The sequence below is a fragment of the Psittacula echo genome (assembly GCF_963264785.1).
Source record: "Psittacula echo genome assembly, chromosome: 3".
Taxonomy (NCBI): Eukaryota; Metazoa; Chordata; class Aves; order Psittaciformes; family Psittacidae; genus Psittacula; species Psittacula echo.
Window position 1 is genome coordinate 41,486,071 of NC_137736.1, and position 27,816 is coordinate 41,513,886.

Sequence of the window (27,816 nt, forward strand, 5' to 3'; positions counted from 1 at the left end):
TATCAAACAAAGAATTGTCAGATGACCTTGTATAACTTTTATCATATGAGTTTTATTTTGCTCGATACTTCTTTATTGTGTACAGTTCTGGTGTCCTCAATATGAAAAGGACATGGAACTGTTGGAACAAGTCCAGAGGAGGTGCCACAAGGATGATCAGGGGAGTTGAGCACTTCCCATATGAAGACAGGCTGAGAAAGTTGGGGCCGTTCAGCCTGGAGAAGAGAAGGCTGTGTGGAGACCTCCTAGCAGCCTTCCAGTATCTGAAGGCAGTGTATAAGGATGCACTGGAATGGGTTGCCCAAGGAAGTTGTGAATGCTCCATCCCTGACAGTGTTCAGGTCCAGATTGGACAGAGCCTTGGATGACATGGTTTAGTATGAGGTGTCCCTGCCCATGGCAGAGGTGTTTGAACTAGATAATCTTAAGGTCCTTTCCAGACTTAACTGTTCTATGATTCTGTATTGTCTTCCTACTATACAGGAGCTTTATGAATCTGTTGATCTTCTATACAAGTGAACAAATGTTCATCACAAGATGACTTGCCAAACCATGAAGTGTTTTTAGTGATGCAGGTATTCATTCAGAACAGGAAAAGCAGCATGCTGAGCTCAGCTTTCAATACTGACTGCTTTTCTTTTGTTGAATTTAATATGTCTATATGAAATGACAAAATGTCTTTGAATTCTGTTGTACATATCTTTCTTACTCTGTGAAGCAATACAGCCCCAAAGCTGTGGGATGTATCACCCTGTAATAAAAAAGCATCCATAACAAAAGGTCATTGTGATTTGTGAGATGGGAGAGTTGTTCTTAGTTATATGTAATCCTAAAAATTATTTTAGCTGGACTGTTGCAGGGAAAAGCGTTTCTTGGTTTTTTTTTAAAAAAAATCCTGTTTAAACAGTGAGTGTGTGACTGAAGGTAATTGTGAAGGAAAAGTTGCTCCCAAGGCACTGTTACAACAGTTTAGTTTCTTGTATTTCTGAGACTTTAAGATCTTCCAGCTAGCAAATCTTTGTAAAGGTTTCACATTGCCATAAAAGTATTCACAGGCCTTTGCTGTAAATGCAATCCAAAGTCTTAGCTGGATTGATGTGTTATTTGTGGGATGAGTTAATTGGTTTCATTTGAACGGTTAAATAGAAACTTAGTGTACAAAATTGTTCTCTTTATTATTCACAATACCAGTATAGCCTGATGACTTTAAGCCATTTACAGTCAGTTTAATATTGTACTGCCTTTGAATTTAGGCCACCAGCGGTTCCAGAGTCTGCTCAAGGATTAGAGGTGAGATTATGTGATTTCATCTGCAGCCAGGTCATGTGCCAGGCATGTTTACAAGGCTATAATTAGGTTCAGATGCATTAAATAGTAGCTACTAAATGAAAATTTAAATAAAAAAACTCCATGTTTTTCCTTAGTTAATGCTTTGTGCAAAGCAACTCAGTTTGAATTGGCATCTTCAAAATTCATGATCTTATACAAGCTTATTTACAAAACTGTTGATGGAACAATATTTCTGCTGTGGGTTTGCAGTCATCATAGGAAGCATCACAGTAATTATATACCTTAGCATCTGCATGCGTATTGAAATACAAAAGTGGCATAGGGATGTAATCATGACTTTGGCTGAAGTCATACTTACTTGTTAAAACCACTATGTTAGGTAAAAATCAAAATATATTAATACTTCATCTAATAACGTACTTTCTAAACCTGTAGGCTGAGCTAATTCCCTTTTTGTCTTTTTATATTTTACTATTGGCATGCAGTGTATGGAGGATATTCTAGCCTTTGGAAGAATGTAACCAATGTGTCAACAGAGATGTAGAAGTTATCATCATATCAGTGATGAAGAGCCGGCTGCCTGTAATCAGTTGGTCTGCCATGGTTTTCAGAAAGAATTTGTGTAGAGAACAGTATTGCATGGAGTGTGGGGAAGTGACGTTGAGTTTGAAGTACAATTTCAGTTCTGACCTCTTGCTGGTGTGCCTTCTGGGCACAGCTGACAGTCAGCTTTCTTGCAGTACCACAGCCATATTCTTTAACTCCAGTATTGACACTTGGCAAAAACCTCATTCCGATTTAATGCTGTTCATAAAAGAACAGTTTCAGTTCTTTCATTCTAAGTCTGCTTTGGGTGAACAAGGTGCATTTTTGTTATGGCTTTAATTGATCAGTTGTCTTATCTTTGCTGAAAACAGGGAGGTGATACTCCTGGTTCTGTATCCCTTCCTACCTTTTACTCTTTTTCTTTCCACAGTGGTGTGATATTCAGTGGGCATTCATTGTGCAAGGTAAGCTTATTAAAATAGTAAAAAGTGGTTTTAATTGTTTTAGCAGGTTAAGTTAGTTCAGCTGAGATGGCTGGCATGGGAGGAAAGGTGGAGAAAATTGTTGTGTATGAGGTGTAACTCACTACAGCTGACCTCACTGCATTTTCATGCTGCCTCATATACAGTAAATCTTTGCATCCTTGAAGGACTGTAGCTGAATCTCTAGATGACTCTGGAGGCAGTGACAGTTTGTCCACATCTATTCTAGAGACTAAATTGATATCTGCCCCCTAAGCAGCCCTTGCTTATAGGATAACTTCATTCAAGAAACTAACAAAAGCATAATTTGCTGAATTGTTTTCAATTTATATACATGCATATGTAAATTAAAACTTTGAAATCCTTTCCCAGTAAGCAGTTTCTAGCAACTTAGCTTGTCCAAATTAGGGGGGTTTTATTCGCAAATAATATAAATGCTTTGGACTAGTTGGTGAATGTGAGTGCTGAAGCTGGAATAGGTGATCTTTTACTTTTGTGAGAGGTAGAATGTTTTCACCTAATTTCTTGGGCCATAGGGTTTAATAAAGACACTTGTAGTAGGGAGGCTAATCTTTTAAATGCAACTTAAATCTTTGTTTATGTTATAGTAATATAATTTTCACAGTTGGGAAAATAATAGACTATTTGGAGGATCTGTTATGCACTGTGCCTGGTAATAGAGTACACTGTAGTTCAGTACCTGGATGACGTTTTGGCGGGATTATTTCAATACAACACAACACCTTTAATTTAGGAATCTAGAAGTAAGTAGTCATGAAACATGAATGTGCTAATATATGTTATTAATAAGTAACTGTTTTTTCAATTATATAAAAAAGTTCTGATCTAGACAAAACTTCTTTGCTTCCTAAACACTCTGTGTAGTCTAACTTTGCTGTATACTTTAGTAATACTACTTTGTAGAGCTGGTCTAGTAATGCTGGGGGTTTTGTGTTGCAAGCATGAATAGTCTGTTCTGTAAGGCTTCTCCAGTGCCTGACCACCCTCACAATAAAGCACTTCTTCCTTATTCTAACCTAGATCACCCCTGTTTATTATTAAATAAATATTTTATTATTAAAAAATATGTTTATTATTAAATAAATAATTTTAGAACCAAAGATGCAGAATGTCACTCCGATTCAGAACCCGTGCCATGGAGCCAGTTAGTTAGCATGGCTTTGAAAACAAAATGTCATGTTTTAGTAAAATCATTACAAATGAGTGTTAGGCTTTTATTATTGTTCTTCCATTTAGGGAACATCATATTTTTCTTTTGGACATGCTCTCATTTTTTATTTACCCTGCTATTTTTGGTGAAAGTAAAATTCTGTATTAATCTAGATCAATGAAACAGAATTTTAGAATTCTGTATCTTTTTCTGCTTCCTCAGATCCTGTCGTCTTTTCATTTCTCCCTCTGTTTACTAGCAGAGAAGAAAGTAAGGTTGCTGTTCATGGAGGATATTCAGACTGTTACTGCTCTTCTGTTTGGCTCAGAACAGGACTGAAGTTCTGAGTAGGACTGATACTAGTGTTCCTTAGAAGTTTAATGCCTAGATGCCAGTAGCAAATACAAACAGGAGGTGCTGCTGTTGGGAAAGAGATAACAATTAGGAATTATTGTCATGAGCTTGGATTATGTAGCTATTTATTGGATTTGCTGCTTTACGTTTACTGCAAATGAATTTAAATGTCTCTTAAAGTCAAACTTTTGCTTGGTGAAGATGTTTATATATTTTAGTTTTCTCTTAGCTTACTGATTTGTGTTAATTTTGTCCTTTCTGTTCTGGAGATTCCATTTTTAAGAAGTTGTTATACTGTTTTGTCCACCTAAATTTCATGGTATCTTCATACTACAGTTCCTGTAATGTTTATACAGAATAGAGCATCCAGCTTTCCTAGCTTTCCCTGAAGCCTTTTCTACCTCTTGGCTAAAAGGCTGTCAGTCCAGTGCAAGTGTTTGAAGGAATTGCCCTATGATTGCTCAAGTAAAAAAATTCTACAATATTTATGAATCTGAAGGCCAGAATTCATCTTCAACACTTTTGAGATAAATAAGGAGGAAGAAAGAAGATTAATTTACAAATATTGGGTTGAGTTCCTTTGAATGTCGTTCAGTAAGTCCGCTTTTTTTCTGTAAGCATCAGCATGCATTTGACTAGAAGTCAGGACAATGACACTTAAGAATCACGTTTGTGTAGTATTCAGAGGAAACTGAGGTTTTTTAATTGACTGTACTTAAATCCATCTGTGTTTTCTCATCCTTGCAATCTAAAGGAGATTTAAATATTTTAAGATGAAAGAATTTATGTAAAAAGCAGGATGCCTCTGAGGTGTTGCTTTTAAACTGATTTTTTTATTATTGTGTTTTGTCTTACTGGGTTTTTTTCTTCTTTTATCCTTCAAGGCCCAACTGCTACTTTAAGACTCTTAACAATTAACTTTAAATTGATGAGGCCTGAGAAACTGTCTTGCAGGTATCATCTTTTCTGGAAGTTCACTCAGGAATTATTTTAGTTGCACCAAACACTTTAATTGCATAAGTGCATACCAGTACATAATTTATAAATGCCAGATAGTATCTGTTGACCTCATTTATTTTTTACTTCAATCCCATTACTGATGATTCATGTATCTTCAATTCAGGTGATTTAGTGCTTCAGAAATAACAGTAGTGAAATGTATTTCCTTTAGCATATATTTGAACACATCTGTGGGGAATATCAAGAAAGTAGTAATTCTGCTTCTTTTTTTTTTTCATTCTTTTAGAAAAGAGGCATCGGTTGATTGATGAAGCTGTTGACTAGTTCCATAACTTGCAGGGTACACAAAGGGTTTAAGGAAAGAAGATAAATTTAAGATAATATTTTGCTGTATATATAATTTGGGTATCTAAAAGGTGTGGAAACCCGATTAGTGTATTTGTTTAGGGCTCAAGTAACGCTTTGCATAATCCTCAGATTCACTAGTGGCTCCCCAGGTCGTCTGCGTGTGTTAACACAGCGGGACCAATTCTGCAACAATATCCTTTGGTTTTGTCATTAGAACTGCCGTGTGTGTAGCAGTGTTAATTTATTTCATCCTCATGAAATACTTTTCAACTGGAGTTTGAGTATTCTCAGTTCGTTTTTGAAAGTTACAGATGAAGTGGCTTGCTTTTATTGTGACTTTGGATTGTTTTTTGATGTGTTCTGCTCTGTGAGCTTTCAGTAATTATAAGGCACTGGTAGTGTAGTACACCTCAGCGTGTCCCTTAGCCTGTGCACGCTGTGAAAGAAAGAAGCTTTGAAGGATTGCTTTCTTAGTCTCTTGTGGCTCAGCAGGAGTTCTTCTCTAAGCATGTTAGCTGTGTAGTCTGTGCTGTAAGCTCTTGGCTCTCTGAACAGCTTCCTTCTCCACCTGCAGGGTGCTGTGGAGCAACGTGGGAAGCAAGTATTGTATTCCAACCAGTTTGTGTTTGCTTAGAGTGGTAAATGTGCAGTCAGCTGTAGGCAGGTCAAACAGAATAGGCAGGACAAAATGCTGGATAATGGGTACAACAAAGTGCTGGGCTCCTGGATAAGGCAGTAGTGAATTCTATGGTACTGGCTGAAAAATAACAAATTTCCACAGTACTGTAGGCATGGAATCCAAAGAGTTCTGAATAAATGTGTGTTCGTGCTTCTCAAGATAACTATTTTAGGTTTCTTATAGTCTTTTTAAGGCTATCTGTGTAACTAGAAGCTTCAACTCTTCAAACTTAATTTTTGTGTGTGTGTGTGCGTGTGTGTTTAGAAAAGAACTGTGATAAAATTCATAGCGGGCCAGTAGCCATTGTTGCATTTGCATTTACATTTGAAGAGAGAAGTGATACAAAGGCTTTTGTTTATGCAAATTAAATTATTACAATTATTATCTTCTATTTCAGATTTTCAGATACTGTCATTTGTTATTCCACAGGAGTTTTTAACTGCAGTTTATCCTGATAGGGTATTCTTCATTACTGCACTTCATTCCCTGCCTCCTGGGAAAAGGAGAGTTGTCTAGAAACACATAGAGCTTGACGGCTTTTCTTTGGGTTTTTTTCTTGGGTTTTCTTTGAGAGTCCTTGTGCTGGTCTGCCTTTCAGAGTATGATGTTTGTCATTTATGAAAAATAAGTTTTATAAAAAGTCCCCTACTGTGAGTGTAGGTACAAAGTTTCAGCTGGCTTTTGTAGTTAGTGGAAACTTGTTTAATTTTAAAATAAAAGGGGTCTGCAGCTTTACTGCAGTGGACAGAGCTGCATTGTGATTATACAATGTAAGTTTACTGCAGCATTTCTTAAATCACAGCAGGGTAGTTCACATATCTTGCTGTTCTTTAAATTGTCTCATTTATCTTGAGAAAGTGAGTGATATGACAGATGTAATACTGGGTACTAGAATTTATCAGATATGACAAAGAGAAAGCCTTCCTGTAAGCCTATGTGTTATTTAATGAATACTAAAAAGCCAGTAAAAAGGTGTCCACGTACCAAGTAGCCACATAGTGGAGCGAACTTGACTTCTGCTTTTGTTGTGGTGATGGTTGTTGTTTTGCCCCTTTCCAGAGAAAAGAAGTACTGTTTTGAAAGGGGTGAAAAAAGAAAGGCATGGTTATTAAGTACTCAAAATAATAATTAAAAAAAAAAAAGAAAAAAAAACCTAAAGCTTTTTTACACTAAATCTGACATTTTGTATTTCTTTGAAGATGTAGGAAAGATACAGGAAACTGTTGGAGTTTATTAGTGCGTAAAGGTATGTATATGATTGTGCTGATCTGTTTTACTGTTCTAAACTGCTATTAGAAGTGGAGCTTAACAGGTGAAAAACTGCCTGTAATACACCGAGGTTGCGATAGCATGATACGAACATGGGACTTCAAGTAGCTAATACATTACTTGAACACCAAGTCTGCGGGTATCTGACTTCCATTTCTGTTCTTGAGCTACATTCTCTGCAGTTAAGAATTCAATTGAGTAATGTTGGAAAGTCTATGAAGCTTAGCAATAATAGATGTGTTACAGGGGCTATTGTGCACTACTTTCATGCAAAGTCTTTGTGAATCTTTACTTAGACTTCAGCTACCTTTTGATTACTACTGTGATGATGAGCCACAAGTGAGAAAAGCATTTGTTGACTCACACTTTATTTGCCTTCTAGCAGTCCTTGGATATTGAAGTTCAGATAGAATCTTTTTGCTGTTGAATACAGTAACCGTGAAATGGAAGGAGGGTTTTTTGTCACGTTAGTATGAATATAATAGGTGCTTTGCAAAAGTCTGAAATAGATCCTCATCATAACCCTAAAAAAGACTTTTTAAAGTCTGTTTAACTCTTGTTGCGTTTTACAAAAATTGCTTGCAGCTTCTTGGATTTGTAGTGATGTAACAAGGAAAGAGTTTAAGCCTTATTACTAGAGGAATATTTTTGGGTAATAGTGCTTCTTAGTTTCCCAGCATGTTATTCCTAGCATTTTGCAAATTACAGACATTTATGCTTTGTGATAACTTCAGGCTTTTCTACAAACTGTTCAGAATTTCACTGGCTGTAAGTATTTAGGAGTTCTATTTCATGTAGGTCAGAAGGGGACTGTGAAGAAGGGGGGACTGTGTAAAGACCTGTACTAGCACATTCCAGGGAAATGTTATATAGGTATACCTGTGATATATTAAGTGGTTTAATATTAGATTTTGAGATAGGATGATTCCCATTTTTGTGTTTAAGCCATTGTCTCTCTTGTTATCTAAACCTAAAAATGTAATACAGTAATTCTTTCACAGATGCAGCTGGAAAAGGAAGAGAAGTTGTTGTGATGGCTTAGAAGATAATTGATTTTGGGTTCTTTCTCATAGAAAATGCTGGAAGCCTCAGAAGACCATAATCATTGGAAGGCCTGTTGAATTCCATTTTTTGGTAATCTGGAACATCATCAGTCTGGCATGGCGCAGAGCAGTCAGCAACTTGACGTTCAGGTACTCCATGATCTCCGACAACGTTTCCCTGAGATACCTGAAGGGGTGGTGTCTCAGTGCATGCTTCAGGTATAGTAAAGAGTTTTTTAAGAGCCTATGTGTTTTATTTTGAGGTATAAAAATTCTTTTTAGTAGTGTGCATGGAGCATAGATTTTCATTCTTCTGATTTTATTTTTAAATGGTGGAAGACTCCACTACTTGAATTTGTGCTCGGTCTTCTATGTAAAAAGATTTTAGAATTCTTCACTTAACGCTTGTGGGGGTTTTCTTGCTGACTATTCTTCCTTTTCTGTGTGACCTGTAACCCTATTCATATAGGGAATAAGGGAAGTGGCTAATAGGATGGTTATTGATGATGGCTACATAAATAACATACTGGAAGAGATTTTAGCAAATAATGACTCAATCTGCTGAGATAAGGAACTGCCCTTAGCTAGGAATCTAAAGGTTTTCTGTCTTCATAGTGTCTTTTTGCCATGGCTGTCCATCCAAAGGTTTGCTTTCACTTCTCTGTTTCCTAATCAGGTGGCAGTTCTTTTTTCTTTTTTTTTCTTTTTTACTTTCTTTTTTTTAATTTTCTTCTTTTCCCTTTCCATTTCTTCCTTCCACCTTCATCTAAAATCACAAATTGGAAGTGATGGAAAGTGATAATAAGTGACCATACATAATAATTTTCATAGTCTTGGTCATGTGGAGATACCTTTCATTAATGGGAAAATTTAGGAGAAGAATAGAAACATTCAAGATCTTTTGGCTTTGTGTGGCTGTGGCTAATGTAGAACCTAATGTAATAACCTCCTGGAGATGAAAGTAGTGGCAGACGAGTAGATTTACTTATAACTGTGGCTGTAACTTCTGCATTGTGTGTCTTCTAAACTGTACAAATACAAATTAATTGATTTCAGACAACTGTAAAGCAGGGGAAGCCGTGCAATGTGAAGCTTTACTTGTCCTGATGTTCATCTCTTCTGTACTGTTAAGTACGTTATCCTTTTGATGAACTGTGTTTGTCATAGACATCTTTAAACCGATAAAATTAAACTGCCCCTAATGCTGCAGAAGCATATCTATATCTGTAATAGTGATATTATATATGTGATGTATATTATGTATTATATGTATAGCTGGTTAATGTTGCATGTATCTGTCATTTTTTTTCCAAACCCACTTTATATTTGTTTTAAGATACATGAGCTGGTTTCCATTAACGTTTTGCAGTACATGCTCTAGATGTAAACCAGTTTGTGGTTTGGACCTATCAAAAATTGAGGGTGCTTTGAAATGGCAAATATATTCCGTACTCTAAGAAAACCACATTTGAGCCTGTCAGTTCTACATTCTCTCTACCTCCACCCTGATTAAGTGACTTTAGGAAGCTGAGGAGTCTATGAAGTTCAGTTTAGAAGTCAAGTGGCTCTTCGTAGTAGTTAGCTTTCTGGTTTTTTTGAGATTGCTGTCTTGAAACTGTGGTGCTGGTTATTATTAAAGGGTCTGATTCCCACATGTTCTGGTTTTATTTTATTCTGTGATATGTCTGGATATTCTCATTGACCATTGGGGTCTAGAAGGAGAGCTTGGCATGGAGGGAAGGTAGTCAGGGAGAAGTATCCGTAGAGTTCATCAAACATAATTGCTGGACTCTTCTGTCTTCTGTCATGTTCAGTAGTAAGTCTTCATCTGAGATGCTTAATATGTAAGTTTGCCTGATAGTGGAATCATATGAAATTCTGGGAAAGTAATCTTTGCTTTAGCATTAAGACTGACTAGGTATCAGTAAAGGACTGATACGACTTTTCAGCTAATGAGTAGGCTGTTGAAAATTGTGTTACAAGGTCATGTGAGTATTAATATGTATACAGACTTTACATAGTGATAGTATTTGAAACAGAAGTGAAACCCATAAATGTCATATATTCCTTAGGATGGTAATCTTGGCACACTAAAGAAGGGGAGGGTGTATGCTTCTATGTTTAATATGTACACACTCGTTCTGGTAGGAAGTGCTGTATGTCACAAAAGGTACTGGTCTTGGATCACATGTAACAAAGTTAGGGTCCTGAGGGCCAGATGCAGTGGAACTTTAAAGTGTGGTGGTGGGGTTTTGGGTTTTTTTTGTTTGTTCAGTTTTTTTAATTTAACTACTGTTTAAATAAAAAACTGAACCACAGCTGATCAGCTGATACAGACTGTTGCATGAGAAACTGTGGAGAAAAAAATACACAATCTGGATGGCTTTCTAGTGGTCCTACTCTTAAAGAAAAGCTATCACTTACATCATTCTTTGAACAAGACTAGATTTAGCTAGGGAAAGATTAAGGGAAAGGGAATTCTGCATTATACTTTTGATTTGCTTCATAATATGTCTGTATAGTTTCAGCTGCTGGCACCGCAGAAGACATGAAACATTTTCAGGGGTTATTTGGTTTCCTCACTGACGTATCAATAAGCATTTTTTTTTTTTTTTTTTTTTTTTTTTTTAACCTTGGTTCTGAAAGGCAATTGAAATTATGTCAGAAAATTCTGGGCTTTTAAACTTTGATGTAAAGAGAAATACTCAGGTAAACAGTAAAAAAAGGTGAGAGCAGTAGATGCTCAGGTAAACATTAAAATGTCATCCGCAACTTTACAGAGTTTGCAATTTTGATCTAGTTCAATTTGATCTGTGTTGCTGCTGTTACAAGGAAAGTGTAGATTAGATACCTGTTCCTTGCAGAAGATGCTGAGACTTCTAACCATTGCTTCCCCCAAATGTGGACTTGATTTTCTTAATATGTCATACTGTAGCTAGTTGTAACCGTAAGATTTTGCTAGATGCCATGTGAGCTAGGTACTGCTTACATACTTGATAGGTACTACTTTTATTTCAAAATTTGTGTTTCTGAAATGTTATCTGTAGTTGTGTTCAAGCTGGGCTTGACTGCAGCTTCAGTTTAATGCTTGTTAAACCTTGAGCAGTGGCGTTTTCTTTTGCCATTTGACAATAATATGTGTCCATTCTTCCTCCTAGAACAACAACAACTTGGATGCCTGTTGTCGAGCCCTCGCACAGGAGAGCAACAAATACTTATATATGGAGTACCATAGCCCTGATGATACCAGAATGAATAGAAATAGCCTTTTGCACATTAATCTGGGTATTCATCCTCATACCAGCTATCATGCAGGGGATGGAGCTCAACTTAATGGTGGTCGTACACTGGTACATAGTTCAAGTGATGGACATATTGATCCACAACGCACAGCAGGTAAACAGCTGATATGCTTAGTCCAAGAACCACATTCTGCTCCCGCTGTTGTGGCAGCTTCTCCTAGTTACAATCCATTTTTCATGAATGACCAGAATAGAAATGCAGCTACTCCTCCTCCACAGCCACCTCCACAGCCATCTTCCATACAACCAGGAATGAACACATCTGCTATGCAAGGCCCTCCTCCCACGTATATGCACATACCTCGGTACAGTACAAATCCCATTACTGTTACAGTATCACAAAACCTCCCCTCTGGACAGAGTGTACCCAGAGCTCTACAAATTCTTCCACAGATTCCAAGCAATCTTTATGGGACTCCTGGCTCTATTTATATAAGACAAACATCTCAGAGTTCTTCAGGACGACAGACTCCTCAGAATACACAGTGGCATTCATCACCGCAGGGCCCAGTTCCACATTATTCTCCCCGTCCTCTACCTGTGTATCCCCATCAACAGAACTACCAACCTTCTCAGTATTCTCCTAAACAACCCCAGATCCCTCAGTCAGCTTTTCGATCACCACCGGCATCTCAGTGTCCCTCTCCCTTTGGCTCTCCTCAACACCAAGTTCAACCTCCTCAATTGAGTCATCAGAGTTCACATGTTTTCATGCCTCCTAGTCCTTCAACTGTCCCACCCCATCCATATCAACAAGCATCCCAGACTTTTCAAAAACAAGGTGGTCACTCTGTATCATATCTTCCTACTTTTGCTGGACCGAGTTTATCCAAAGGTTCCATGAATAAAATAGAAATTACAGTTGAACCACCACAAAGACCTGGGACTGCAATGAACAGAAGTCCTTCACCAATAAGTAATCAATCATCTCAACGAAACCAGCATCCGCTGTATACAGCCACTACTCCTCCTTCAAGCTCTCCATCAAGAGGTATGTCGGGTCAACCCAAACCTCCATTTAGTGTTAATCCAGTATATATTACCTACACTCAACCAACTGGACCTACAGGTGCACCAACACAGTCTCCTCGGGTAATGGTATCTCAGCCAAACCCAACCATTTTTAAAATCACAGTAGGTCGAGCACCGACTGAGAATCTTTTAAATTTAGTGGACCAAGAAGAGCGTTCTGCAGCACCAGAACCTATTCAGCCTATTTCTGTAATCCCAGGATCTGGAGGAGAAAAAGGAAGCCATAAGTATCAGAGAAGTTCTAGTTCTGGATCAGACGACTATGCTTACACTCAAGGTAAATGTTTCACCCTACAAATTGTATTAATGTAAAATGCATTTTCAGCTTGATTTTGCTACTTTCTAAGTGAGAATTTTTGGACCTGTTCAGAGCAAAATAGAGATTGCACCAAAAATCTGTTACTTTCTTTTATTGGTTCTGTGTTCGGGTGCTTTATAAAACCTGAAGCACCAACTTCTGCAGGGAATTTGAGTTCAGTTTATTTGGCTTAGATTGAAGAGTACTAAGTGAAAGTGGAGCGTGGGGTAGGGTTGCAGCTACAGTTACATGTGGTGTCAATAAAAATATTTTTGTTTTGAAAGATATTAAAATAATTGTTTCTAAGAACTTAATCAAAAGTTCACTTCCTTCACTTAAAATTTTCAAACAGGAGGAAGTGATTGGCAGACAAATTTTAGGACATGTGTTCTGCTGCATAGGGATAGAATGTGGTTAGATTTGATGCCATGTATATATGAAGAAATAAGTAATTTAGTAAAAAAAAAAAAATAAATCTGACCTTTAGCTGAAAACTGTTTTTCTCAGAATAATCTCCTTTATAGATTTGAACAGTTAAAATTGAGCAAAGGAATCGGTCTGCAAGCAAACCAATCATTTGGGGTAATGACAGAATGATAATCAGTAGCAATTACTGAAAGGATATGCTTTGTTTCTTGATTTGTGTTTGGAGAAGAGAGTCTATTCCTTCCTTGTTCCTTCTAGCCTTCCTTTCACTTTAGAGAGCTGATATAGTGGTTATAATGTTGCCCTGTAGTTCTTGATTTCTTATTTTACTTTGTATCTTTTGAGCTATTCTAACTCATCAACAAGGAGCTGTTCTGTACCTGATAGATCCAATTAGAAGTGTTATTTAGAGAGAATGAATGCTAGCAGGTGTGTAACTAATAGGCGTTATGTTTTATTTGATGATGTTCCTATTACAGCTTTGTTAAAGATTGTAGGTTACATGAAAAAACTGTAAGTAGCTTCACATAACTGAGAAAAACATTATGAAATGTAGAAATCTGGTTTTACCTTTGCATCTTTGACGGGATTTGTGTATTTGGAAAATAAAACCAATAAAACTAGTTAGTATGTGCTTTCTGGGGTGCATCTGCTTTTGTGGCAGTACCTACCACAGCTGGGACTTTATAGAGCCTTTGGTATTGTTGCACTCTGAACTCTTGATGAAAATAAATTGTAGAAGAATAAATGTTATATTCTTTACTACAACAAAGGACTTCTAAAGAAGAATATATTTAACAGCTTAATATAGGGAACAAGTTTGTTTAATTTCCTTTTGAACATGAACCATTGGGAAATGTATTACCAAAATCCATTCTGATGTCAGCACTTGCACTGTTTCTTTGTAGTGTGAGTCATGTTTGATGACTTGGTCTAGAGTATAATGCAAAGCTATGCAATGTACTCATACTGGGTGTTAAGTTGGAAGGGTCACACAAAAAAAAGGTTTGATAGCAATAGTGCAAAATCATACAGCCTGGCATCTGTACTTTTAATTTTGTGGTCTCTTAGACTACTTTGACTTACACTACTTCAGCAAAGAGGGACCAATTTTGTTCAGTAATAGTGGTGCCTATACTATGAAAACGTCTGATGTTATTCTTTGATAGGATTTTCAGTGCACAGAATACTGACAAACCCCACTCATTTTTATGCTGCCGACTGTTTGGGTTTAAGGGGTTTTTGGTGGTGTTTTTTTGTTTTGTTGTTCTGTTTGGTTTGTTTTGGTTATTTGAGGGTGGTTTTCTGCTCCCCAGTAAACTGTGTCAGATCCTTGCTATTTTTCTAACTTTATTTTTTTTTTTTTACTGCAAATATCCTTGAGATATGATGTGTTTTTTCTCTCCCTGTGTTGGAAAGGGGTGAAGAAAAGAGCAGGTACTGGCCAGTGCTTGTCTGAATACCCACAGCAAATTTATTTTGCTTTTCTCTGTCGTGCTAGACTTTAATTAGGTAAAACCAGCCAGATCAGAAAGTGCTAAGTCTCACACTAACTGTCTTGCCCAGTTCTTGCATCATGATGAAATACTGAGAAATGCTCTTCCTGCAGAAACTGAGTATTATTTTCTAGCTAGTCAGAGTTTGATGTTGAGCTCCCAGAGAAGCCAAAGAACAGTTTGTGACCGAGTCATAAATTTCAGTACCAAACCAAAAATATCAGAGAATGATTACCAGCAGAGAGAGGTTAAAGGACAGTGGATCAGCTCTAGTGTAGAATTGATGACCCTGAAGCACCTGAGCTGCCTCTGCTTTTTATTTTCTGGATTCTCTGTCTGTTTTATTGAACTTGTATAGATTTGCCATTGGGCACTGGGAAACATAGAGTATTGAGAATTACAGTACTCTCTGAAAAATCTAAGACTACTTTAAAGTTGTTATAGCATAATCTGTAATAGCAGTGAAAAACTCTGTTCAGGACTGACATTTGGCTAATGTCTCAAGGCTAGTGTGTCAGCTGCTGTTGAGCAGCAGATACGAAGTGTGTTACCTTCTGATCTTACCTCTGGTATTTATTTTTTTTTCTTTGCCAGTACAGTTTTAATATAACTAGGTTGCTGTTGCATCCCGAGAAGCTGTCTCCTTGTACAGGTGCCTTTGTATTTTTGAGACGAGAAAGACCAAATGCAAAAAAAGCAGCTTTGACCAAAATGGTAATACCAACTTCAAGTTACTGTCTAAAGTGTGTTTTTATTCTGGAAGAACTTTGTTCTAAATTGTAGTTCATTTGGCATGAAAGCATCTTCACACTGATACTTGGCTGCATGTTTATGATCACTTTTTTTTTTTTTTTTCCCAGAAGGGTCACTCATGAATATTATGCGTAAGTTGACAATTCCGTTTTCTGGGGTTTTGTGTGTTAGTAACTATTTTTTTTTCCACGTACAACATTAGCCTTGCTGTTACATCAGCGAGCAAGGATGGAGAGATTAGCAAAGGAACTGAAGCTTGAGAAAGAAGAGCTAGAACGCCTGAAAGCTGAAGTCAATGGTATGGAGCATGATCTAATGCAGAGGCGGCTTCGAAGAGTTAGCTGTACAACTGCAATTCCAACAGTAAGCGATTTGTTAGTATTTTAATTCAAGATACAAAGGTATTTTATATATTTTCATTAATTGCAGTATTACAAAAAAGAAAAATTCCAACATTTTGGGGTATAAAATCTTTGATCGATTTGAAGGTGATTTTTTGTACCTTCTTGGCTTGTTGTAATCCAGTTCGTATAATTTAGAAGCAGATATGTGTCCAGCTTTCTCAGTGTTCAAAAAAATTTCTGAAACTTGTATACATGTGCTTTTCTGGGCCACAAAACTGAATAGATAGTTACTTTCCTAACAACCTATACAAGTATGTGTTCAAGTCTATTTGAAGAGCCCATGCCGTATACAGCTTGGAGTTCATGAAGCCAGGTTTCACTTTTTTGGAGTTATTTTGTTGTATTGAAGCATTTTGTTGTATTGAAGCATTTTGTTGTTTGAGGAGTTGCATCTCGTATACAATCTGTTTGCCATTTGGTATATGCAGATTATGCCAAGTGACTTTGTGGCCAAGTGGCAGTGTTGGCTCAAATAGTTGGCACCTCTCATCTTTTCCATGTTGATATTTTTTATCTGTATGACTTCACACCTGCAACTGACTTTAGCCCAAACACCTGTATGGCTCTGATAAGAGAATTAATTTAACTGAAAAATACCTTCCAGTTTGAGCAGTTGTTAGCCAAATCAGTTCAGGCTTACTCTCTGTGTTGACATGAACAATGCACACAGTTGTAGGCTGTAAGGCATAGTAGGGGCTTTTAGCTGCTTGACTAGTACAGCTGATGTATGTCTCTGCTGTTTCAGGGCAGCTTTTCGCAGATACATTCCAGGGAGGAATACAGAGGTATTGTCTTGAGTGTGCAGGGAGAAGGTTAGGAAAGCCAAAGCCCAACTGGAGTTGAATCTGGTGCAGGATGTCAAAGACAAACGGAAGGCTAGCGAAAATGTGGGCTCATTGCTTAACGATACAGGAAGCCTGGTTACATAGGACATGGAAGAGGCTGAGATTGAATGTCTTCTTTACTTCAGTCTTTACAGGCTTTCAAGAATCCTTACTCCAAGGGAACCCCAGGAAAAGTCCAGAGCAAGGAAGGTATACCTTTGGTGGAAGAGGATTAGGTCAGGGAATACTTAAGCAAAGCAGATACACCCTGAGTTCATGGTCCTGGATGAGATGCTGAGGGAGCTGGCATATGTCATTGCAAGGTCACTCTGTATAATCTTTGATTGATAATGGTGTTTGGGAGAAGTGCCCAAAGACTAGAGGAGAGAAAATGTCACTTCTGTCTTCAAGAATGAATACCCACGGAACTATAGGCTGGTCAGCCTCATCTTGATCCCTGGGAAAGTGATGGAGCAGCTAATCCTGGAGACCCTTTCCAGGCACATTAAAAGCAATCAGTAGTCAGCATGGATTCACCGAGGGAAAGTCAAGTTTCAGAGTTGAATAAACTTCTAGGGTGAAAGTACTGTCCTGGTAGATATGAGGAGAGCAGTGGTTGTTGATTACCTAGGCTTCCTGTAAGGCTTTCAACATCATCTCATTTAAGATCTTCATAGGAAAGCTGATGAAGTGTGGGCTGAATGAACAGCAACATGGATTGAAAATGGGCTGAATAGCCAGGCCAAGAGTGTGGTAATCAGTGGCTCAAAGTCTAGTTGACTGCCAGTGCTGGCAGTATACTGCAAGGGTCAGTGGAGGGTCTGACCCTGGTTAACATCTTCCTTGATGATCTGGGTGATGGGTCAGAGTATACCCTCAACAAGTCTGCTGATGACACAAAACTGAGAGCGTTGTGCTGCCATTCAGAGCAACCTCAACAAACTGAAGAAATGGAGTGGCAGGAACCTAACGCCATTCAGCAAGGGGAAGCAGTAAGTCCTGACTTGGTGACAACCCCATGCACCAGTATAAATTGGAGGCTGGCCAGCTGGAAAGCATTTTTTTCAGAAAAGGCCCTGGTGAGACCAAGCTGAAAATGGGCCAGCAATGTGGCAAAGGCTAATGATACCTTGGGCTGCATTAGGAGTGTTGCCAGCAGCAGGGGGGAAGTTACCCTTCCCCTTTATTCAGCACTGGTGAGGCCACACTTGGAGCATGCTGTCCAAGAGTGGGCTCCCCAGTACAAGAGAGAGGTCGTACTGGAGAGTCCAGTGAAGTGCTGCAAAAATGATTTACCATCTCTCCTGTGAGGGCATACTGAGGGAGCTAGGACTGTTCAGCCGGGGGAAGAGAAGACTTAAGGGGTTCTTGACAATGTATAGAAATACCTGAAGGGAGAGAGCAAAGAGAGCAGAGACAGGCTTTTTCCACTGGTGCCTGCTGGAAATGGACACACACTGAAACACAGGAGGGTGCCTCTGAACATAAGGAACCACTTCTTTACTATGTGGTTGACTGAGCACTTTCACAGGTTCCCCCCAGGAGGTGTAGAGTCTTCATCTCTGGAGATACTCAAAAGCCATTTGTCATCTGGGCTGAGGGGTTGGGCCAGGTGACCTCCAGAGATCTCTTCCAACCTTGAACACTCTGTGATCTTGTGACTCTGTGATGCTAGAATATATCCTAGGATAAGATGGTTATTCCTACATGTGTTAATAATCACTGCTGCTAGCATTAAGAACGCTTTTTATTGCAGTAACTTCGGGTTTCTTAATGGTGTGCAAATATATGGATTTAAGTAACTGATTATTCTGTTAAGAATAATTACTGCCTTGCAGCACTGAACTACTTAAATATACTGAGTTAGAAGGTTTGTCGTGTTGGAGCTCCTTGGGGTGATGCATATAAATAAACCTCTGACCTCACTCGGTTATAATCAAAGAATAACGTGAGCTGCAGCTCATATGCTGTTTCCTAATCATCTCAATGTAGGCTCACATGGCAAGTCTTCAGTTTATGCAGAATTTTGTAAGGTGCATGGTTTTATAAACTTGAGCCTAGAGCTGTCTTCTTACTCATTAATTTTAATATTAAGTAACTTGTTAATTTTTGTCAGTTTGATTTGTTTTCCTCCTCAAATGCCAGCAGAAGAATATTTTTTGAGAGAATAAATTGAGTTGGGGGATCGGCACAGAGAGTGGGCTCATGGCTTTCTTTTCAGTATCTTATCCATATTCAGTTTCTAATAAAGCTGTTACATATATAGTATCTTGTCTGACGTAGAAATAACATTGCTAACTTTCCCACAACTACTATTTTGGGTTGTTTCTTTCTAGCCTGAGGAAATGACCAGATTGAGAAGCCTCAACAGACAGCTCCAAATAAATGTTGACTGTACACTGAAAGAAGTTGATCTCCTTCAATCTAGAGGTATACAACTGACACTTAAAAAAAAAACAAACCCACCGTAATTTGTGGTTTTAATAATAATGACTGGGAGTGTTGATCTCCTTGAGGGTATGAAGGCTCTACAGAGGGATCTGGACAGGCTGGATCAGTGGGCCAAGGCCAGTTGTATGAGGTTCAGCAATGCTTGGTGCTGGGTCCTGCACCTGGGTCACAGTAACCCCATGCAACAAGCTTGGGGAAGAGGTTGTGGTGAGGTAGGTACCAGTCTCTTCTCCCAGGCTGCAAGTGACAGGACAAGAGGAAACTTTTACAGTCCATATACCTCAGGTGCAGAAACAGGCTGCCCAGGGAAGTGTTTGAGTCACCGTGCCTGGAGGTATTTAAAAGATGTGTGTGGGACTTACAGACATTCTTTAGTGGTGGGCTTGGCAATGCTAGGTTAAGGGTTGGACTTGATCATCTTGAAGGTCTTTTCCAACCTAAACTATTCTGTGATTCTAATATAGTATGTGCTCAAATTTGGATACTTGGACTCTCTAAAGTTCACTTTTGTTTATCAATATCAACTTCTTTTTCAGTTGCAACCTGATAAACTTGACTTTCTAATATTTCTGTTGGCCAAGTTAAATTACGTTACCAAGAAAGTGGTGACTTAAAGTGACTTTGTCAAGAGCAAATGAAAAAAAAAAAAACCCACCAAACCGAACACAAACCAACCAAAATATGACCATTTTAAAGTAAAAGTTCTTTGCTTAAATTTTTGCCTGTTTGCTGATGAAAGCTCTGACCATACAACACAAAACAGAGGTACAGGTTGCAACCAAGAAGCTGGCAAACAGAAATCTACTTAGGCCTTTTAAAATCCTTTTTCTATGACAGAAACTTTGACATAAATACATTCAAATAGATTAGAATATGCTTACCAGGAATGTCTCCTGCAGAAAAATTTACGTTTTCACATATTTTTAAAGCAATACAGAATGTTGAGCTGGAGTTGATTCTTCAATATGGGATTGTCCTGTAAAAAAAAATATTAAAATCAATGCAAAACTGAGAATATGTGACAAAAGACTACTCAGGAAAAAGCTAATGTGTAACGTCATAATAAAAAGACGTTTAAAATCTGAATCTCTGAATGTTCATATTGCTGGCATATGTATGTAAATAACCTTCTTACTTGTCTTCTCTGACAGGGAACTTTGATCCAAAAGCTACGTGTAACTTCTATGATAACATAGAGCCTGGTCCTGTTGTGCCACCAAAGCCATATAAAAAGGGTAGGTCAACAAACAAGCATCGAGTTACCTAATGTGTATTGAGAGAGCTTTTTTTTTTTTCTCCTGTTTTTTAAAAAATCCCTGTGATGATGTGAAGCAATTCTAATGTTTGTAATTTTTCTCTCTACATGAACCAAACCAGAATGGTTTTGTGTAAGTACGCTAATCCTGGCTACAGCTTGTTTTCCTCAGGCTGCTTGTTGCAATGAATGCTGTGTTAATGTTGTTTCTAAATACTGTAATTCACTGTTAGAAGAAGACTGGAAAGTATATAAACTTTTACATGTTAACTTGAGCTTCCTAATTAAGTTTTTTTAAATACTTCAAGTTTGAAAGTTCTGTATCAGGTTTGTTTTGCTGTCCTCTAATATATGTTAGGTTGTTATAGTTCAGTTGGTTTATTTTATGCAAGTCTAATTGGTCACAGCAGCTTTTAAAATTTGCATTGTATTTTAACTTACCTGGTCACACTTTCAATATTTTTTGTGCAGAGTATGGATTTCACAGTAGCCCTGAATTTTTAGCACAGCAAGAGCATGAGATGTCTTTAAGGACCAAGACAGAACACGTTTCCTCACATAGCTCCAAGGAGATAACAGTGTCCCACTTGTACAAATTCATTACTGGTTTCTAAAATTTTCTGGGCTACTTGTATAGTATCTAGGACTCATGCATATTGGGACACTTAAGTTTTATGTATGCACAGGAGTTACGTGTTTAATCTCACTTCTTGTACAGTGGAGATTCAGTTAGTATATCCCAAAGTGACTCAACACCTAGTGACTGTTAAGTAGCTTTCTGAACTCCGCTCTATTTAGTGATGATTTTTGTGCAGAATCCTACCTTTTGTCTGAGGTATTTTTGGACCTTTTGGTTTGATTTCATTGTTTTGGTTTTGGGTCTTATTTTACTTGCTGGAATCTGTGAAAAGAATGGTTTCAAATGTTAGTGGAAGCTTTTAAACACTTTCTGTCTTTTTTGCTGAAATACCCAATCTGGGATCCTGTGCTCTGATAAAGAGAAAACAGTGGTCTCATCACATATACCATTTTCAGATAAAAGATTCATATTTGTTTGGTTATGTAGTTGATTTAAGGCCTTGCTACTTCATGATATGTAAAGAGTTTCTTGTTTATTGCACTAGCCTATTTGATTTATTATTGCAAAGCAAAATAACATGCAAAACTTACATGAAATAAGTGATTTTATTTGGCATTTGGAAAGATAATGTATTGTATTGATTTGTACAATTTTTATGACTAGCTTTCTGGTTGTGTCTGTCAGCTTACTAGAGATCAGTTTTAGGGCTAGTGTACTGTCTTCTGAGTTTGGCTTTTAACTTGGAGTCATCAGAATTGTTTGATTTGTTTTGATTTTTTCCCTCCTTAAAATTACGGTCCCCTAGTACTCAGTTGTTGAAGCTGTGGGTAGGCAGACAGATACGAGCAGAGACAACGGTTTGCTCTGTGCTGCTGTCTGGCCAGCCAGCATGATGCAGTCTAGTGCCCAGCTACTTGCTTGCTTAGAAGGAATTTGTTGAGGACAAGCACTGTTAATGTAACTATATCACTTCTGGACTGGAAGAGTGTTTACATCTAAGCAAGGAGGTTACTTTTGTTTTCTTTAAGTATGTCTCTAAAGGCAAATCTAAATACTATTTGCATTAATGTTGCCATCAGCCACCTGCTAGACTTCTTAGCAGATGACAGCAGTGTGTACTTTGAACTAAAAATTGCAGTTCTTTTTTTTCAACATGAGTTCTCTTTTAATGAGGCTGTTCTACAGATGTTTGTTTAGCAGATGCGTATATTAACTTCACCCTCTGGATATGCGTGCAAATGTTGTTTTAAACATTAACATTTTGTAAAATGTTGTTCCCACATCCTAGGAGTATTTGTCACTTTTAGTTGATTAGCTGTGGTCTTGAAGTGGTGGTGGGAGACATCAGGTAACCAAGTCCGTGGGTTAATACCTACATATGATTTACATATCTATTGACTTTATGAGTGAAAACGCTAAAGTGCTGCTTCACATACATACATCCCTGCTGCAAAGCCATGAGGAATTAAAACAATCATCTTGTTTTGGAACAGGCCTACCATTTTATTTTTATATTGTAGTTTCTTCAGCCTGGATGAATGCTAGATAAAGATGCAGAAAATAGCTCATCTCTCAGACTGTTTGAAGGAACTAAGTTAAAAATACTCTTTTACTTCAGGTAAAGTAGGGTTATTGGAATTTAGAATTTGGTAAGAGACTGCTGTATGTAAAGCTGTGAAGTCATTCCTTAACAAGATGGTGTTGCAGTGCCAGTAACAAACTTTTCAGTACATTTTAAGCTATTAAACCTTTGGCAGTATCAGTGGCCTAACAGTGGTGACTGCTCTTTTTGTTTTTATTGTAGTATGGTGACTACTTTCTAGAAGTGAAATACTTCAGTATTTCACAAACTGAAACAGAAGTGCTTTAGCAAAAGACCTGTAATGTTACCTAAGTAGAAAGGTTTCCACTTTCACTTTAAGATAGAATGTTTAAGGAGGTGACAAACCATGGTAGTATGATCTTGCCTATCATCCCTCTCTTCTGGAAAAAGAAAAAAAAAATGCATGTCTTCCTTTGGCTTTTTTTAGAGCATCAAAGCAGCTCCAAACAGACTCCACGGACTCAGCCAAGAGATGAAGATTTTGAAGGGGCTCCATGGAATTGTGATAGCTGCACCTTTCTAAATCACCCAGCACTAAATCGCTGTGAGCAGTGTGAAATGCCGAGATACACCTGAAAATCAGGAAGGGGCTGCATTGGGTTGAAAACAGGCTCTCAAGCCAACAGCTGTAGGAGAAGGAAACACGGGGAACCTTTCAGTCCATCTGCCCGGCCTTTGCTAGTAAACAATCTTCATACTGCAAGGGGTGGGGGTAATGTGGTAGGATGTTTCTGCTGGTGCTACACTGAAAATGAACTGATTAAAGGTGAAATTCTTTCTTATCTCATCGCAGTGAGCACAGCAGAAAATGAAACCTGAAAATGTAAAAGGATTAATTTTGGGAAGAATGTATACAGGAAAGCAAATAACTACTGGTATTTAGTCCTGTGGTTATAGTTACTGCTTAGTGGCTCAAGAAAAAAAAACCACCTTTTTTTTTTTTTTAATATAAAAAATTATAGGATTCTTAGTAATGGTGTGAAATACTACACTTAACCAGAAACTGAAGAGCCAGAGCTGACCTAACCTGGCCACAGCTAGCTGGAAAACAAAGGCTCCCTGTGCTTCTAGATTGTAAGCTACTGAAAAAAGGAGACAGGTAAATGCAGTGATAAATTTTACAATGTATAAAAAAACAAGGAGAAGGTTATTTGTAATTGCTGCTTTTTTTCAGGGTAACTTATGTCTACAAAAAAAATTGCTATTTGAAATAGTAACCTAAGGTGACTAAATGAGATACCGTATGAGTGTTACAGAGAGTTTAATCAGAGGTAATTTTTTACAATCCCTTTTGCTTGTACAGTGCTCACCTGGCTGTGTCAACACTGGTAATAAATTAAGAATGATTTCTACCATATTACAGACAAAACTACTGCTGCATGCTTTCATTAGGCCATTGTATTTCAAAGCTAAAGTATGCTTTTATATACAACAATCTTCTAAGCCTGTGCTGTGTAGCAGCACAGCTACATATGCCAAACGCAGACTACTCCAAATTCAGTTTGGAAGACTTGAGCTCAGCCATGGTTGTGTATGAGAAGAGTTTTACCCAGTTCCTTAGGCCTTTTCAGCTTCCAATTTGTGAAGAATTCTTGATGTTTACAGCACAGAAGGTACTTTGTGCCCCAGTTCAAAGTTAGCTGAAAAATAATTAATTAGCTCTTCAGTAAAGGTTTATTTGCACATTGTTAATAAACCAGCGTGTATAAAATAGCAGATGCCAGATCTTGAAAAATTACACACCGCATTCATTTATTTTGTTCAGGAAATACTTGCCGTAGGTTGAAGAACACAAGACTTGCAACTGAAAATCACACTGGTACTTTCATGCATATGATATACTGTATTATAAAAGTGATGTTCAATTTGTTTGAATGCTTCAGGTTGCTGTAATAAAGCACTCAATACTTGTGAAATTGAACTTGGGTTTGGGCAGCTGAATGATTATGTTACACACCGTGCGACTGAGTAGAATGTTCTTATGTACTGGTGAGAAGCTGGTACAGTGCATTTGAGTTTTTTGCATCTGATTCTTTGTCAAGAGATGCAACCAAGCACGTCAGCTGAATCATGGTAATTGACTTTGCAACTGTGAGGCAAAATGTGCTAGCTAAAATTTAGCAGAAGACTACTTCATTTTAAATAATTTTAGCTCATGGCAGCCACAATTCTCTTGATGTGTGATAAGATGTTAAGCTATGGTAGAACAATCATGTGTCTGAATCCTCTTTTAAAATAAAGCAGCTGTTATAATGGGTGGGTGGAAGGAAACTCATCTTGACTGCACTGCTCAATCTGGTGTCTTCTCTCCCTGCGATTTATAAAGGTAACAGTAAAAAACAAATTGTGATCTTAGATGAGGAACCAATACTTTTATCTGGCATTTTTGTCAATATGTTCTTGCACTAATTAAATCTTCAGCATAATCTTAAATAAGCTAAGAGAACTCCAGCAATCAGTGTGCACCACTGATGAGCAAAACAAAGTCAAAGGCATCAGAGCTAGTTTTCCTTCCGTCCTAATGATTTATATTACTATGTGGGGAGCTCATCACGTGTGGAAAGGAGTAACAAAGTCAGTGTCAGTTGAAGTTAGAAAGCAAATATTAATTTTCGTCATGTAGGTGGACAGTTTGACAAAACTGAGATAACTAGAAAACAGATGAGCAGAAGCATTACACCTAGGATAAGCAGTGCCATTGCTGTTATCAGCTGTATAATGAATTACTCAAAACAATACCAGTAACTTCATGACTTTTCTATTGTGATGCCTTTGCCTTTGTATTATTTCAATTTTCTGTTCATTTGTACTAATGCTGAAGTTCTAGAAGCATTTGTTTTTGCTGGAAGTACAAAATGATAACAACTGAAATGAGAGTTAGCAAATGAGAATAGGTGTGTCATGCATCAATACAGTTGTGCTGTTTTCAGACAGAATAACTGCTACTTTTGAAGGGGGGCAGGGGAGGAATATATGCAGTCCAATAATTCCCTGAACTGTAATAACCATAAATGCAGACTTGGAGTATCTTAGTTGTAGCTTCACCAGACGAAGAGAAAGAAGGCTGCCATGACAGCAAAATGCTTTTTGGAAGACTGAGTGAGTGCAGTTAAATTTCAAATTAATTACTTCATACCAATAATATTACTCCAGTTTTCAATTACTCTCATTTTTTACTTGTACAAAAAAACCCAACGAATGCTTCTGTTATGTTCTTTTCTTGTAAATGCCCATCCTTAAACATTAATAGTAAAGACTTTACATGGTGCTTGAATATTTCTAGTTTGTTGGAATGTAAATTGTATTTTGAATATCGGAAGATCTGTTTTCCTTCTGAAAGCAGGTGGCGCCGTACACACCCCAGATGAATTGTAGATTATACCAAAAAGATTGGTTTATGTAATATTTATTGAATGCACATAAAACCCTAATGTCAGCTGGCATACGAAATGCACTGTATTGTATAAAACGTGTGTGTGTGTGTGTGTGAATGGTGGGATGCTGATGCCATTGTGTTGAGTTAATGCACTACTTGTGTTTTATTTTTTTTTCTTAAGGACTGAGCTTTCCCTCAACCATGTTACTAGATTGATAGAGTTTGTAACTGACTTGGACATTCAGATATTCAAAATTACTTCACTTTTCATGGAAATTTTATAAAGCTTATTTTGTATTTACTGTGCTATTAAGAATAATTCCTTTTAATTATAGAATACTACTGTAGTTCTTTAAAAGTTTATTTAGAGTGGGGCCTGTGGAAAATGATTCAGCATATAGTGAACCAAAAGAAATCCTGAACTTTGGATCTGTTTTTAATTTTATGTAATTATTAGTCTTTTTATGGGTGAAGAGGAGGAAAGGGGTGGGAAGTCAAGCAAAAGGAAGTCCTTTGTAAAATGTAGTCTTAGATCAGATTGAATTGTGTATCTGTGTGTCTGTGGTATGTGTGTGTTTCCCTTGAAAAATGGGAGGTGTGGTGAAAAGGTGTAATAACTCTTAAAAGAGCTGGTCTCAGTACTTTCTGATTATGATATGCTACTAAATCACATTTAAAGAGAATGCAACAACTTTTCATTCAGTTACTTTATCCCAGTTATACATCTCTCATTTCAGTTTCTAAGTACTTTTAATGTTGATTGTAAAACCCCTTGCAACTGAAATAAAAATACTTGAGTTGAGGTGGGGACAAAACCAAACCAATAGAGAATGTTTTAAAAAAGAATGTGAGAATATTAAATATGTTGAAAACAAGCTTGTCATCAGGATGATAGTTTTTGTTTTAAAATTCAGTGGTATACCCTAGAATGTGAAAATTACTATCCTGATGAGAAGTGGACAGTTGGACGTAAACAGTTCATCAGCTTGTTTGGTACCACAGAATTTACATGCTCTGTACTACAGTGACTCTAAATCCCATAAAGAAAGATGACGTGTACAGATATCACATCTCATAGTCAGTGCTGTTTCTATGTGCTGCTGCATTTGTTTCGTTTCAAAACGTCAATATTATACAAACCTAGACATGACTGAATTCTGCTGGACTTCTTCAGTTTGGGGCTTTTACTGCTGTTTATGTCCATAAATATTGATGCAAATATTTTTCTTGGGTTTGAATAATCAGAAATCAGTGGAGTTAATGCAATATTATAATCCTGGATTTTCAGTACCTTTGAAACTGATTTTAAAAGAAACCTGTGTTCTTGAAACTTATTTATTTATGGTGACACCAGTGTATCTAATCCATATTTCCTCCTGTGTGAAACCCTGTTAAATTTTTTCATTAAAAAAGAAGACACAATCTCATTTAATCCTGTATATATGGTGTCTACATTCTAGATTTGTGTATGCTGTGAATGAACTTATTACTAAGAGATGAAATTGTATAAAAGCATTCAGAGGCTATGCATGCATGGTACCTCTAGAAAGTGCATACTCCGAGTTGCAGATTCCTGCAAAAATAAATTAATAAAACTAAGCGAACATCACATCCTGCATTTGTTCTTCTATGTAGTAGGAAACATTTAAAAAGTACAGCCTTTTTGCTTTCATAGCCCAATTATTTCTGGTCTCTTACGAGAGCCCTTAGCAGTAGCAAATTTGTTTCAGGGCTCTTGGGCGTTTCTTTTGGTGATTGATGTAATTCTCATTAGGCAATTGCTAAACATAGAACTGGGGTACAAATCCTGTCCCTGTGAACGTAGACAGCTTTTATAAGCAGGAGTCCCATTTAGATGATTATATTCTGTGAAG

General features: G+C 37.5%; 1 protein-coding gene across 9 annotated transcripts in view; it reads left to right on the forward strand.

Moving 5' to 3' along the window:
- TAB3 (TGF-beta activated kinase 1 (MAP3K7) binding protein 3) overlaps positions 1–27,592 on the forward strand; it is a 49,064-nt gene extending 21,472 nt beyond the window's left edge. The window contains exons 2-9 of one of the 9 annotated variants that reach the window (XM_080612079.1): positions 2,267–2,300; positions 8,173–8,361; positions 9,199–9,273; positions 11,301–12,753; positions 15,652–15,812; positions 19,014–19,107; positions 20,280–20,363; positions 22,994–27,592. In XM_080612079.1, coding sequence (XP_080468205.1) covers positions 11,364–12,753; positions 15,652–15,812; positions 19,014–19,107; positions 20,280–20,363; positions 22,994–23,142 — 1,878 coding nt within the window. In that variant the 5' untranslated portion in view covers positions 2,267–2,300; positions 8,173–8,361; positions 9,199–9,273; positions 11,301–11,363 and the 3' untranslated portion in view covers positions 23,143–27,592. Of the gene's footprint in view, positions 1–2,266; positions 2,301–7,028; positions 7,077–8,172; positions 8,362–9,198; positions 9,274–11,300; positions 12,754–15,651; positions 15,813–19,013; positions 19,108–20,279; positions 20,364–22,993 lie in introns of those variants that run through there. The other 8 variants (XM_080612078.1, XM_080612080.1, XM_080612075.1 and 5 more) reach the window with 8 other exon arrangements.
- The last annotated feature ends 224 nt before the right edge of the window (positions 27,593–27,816 follow it).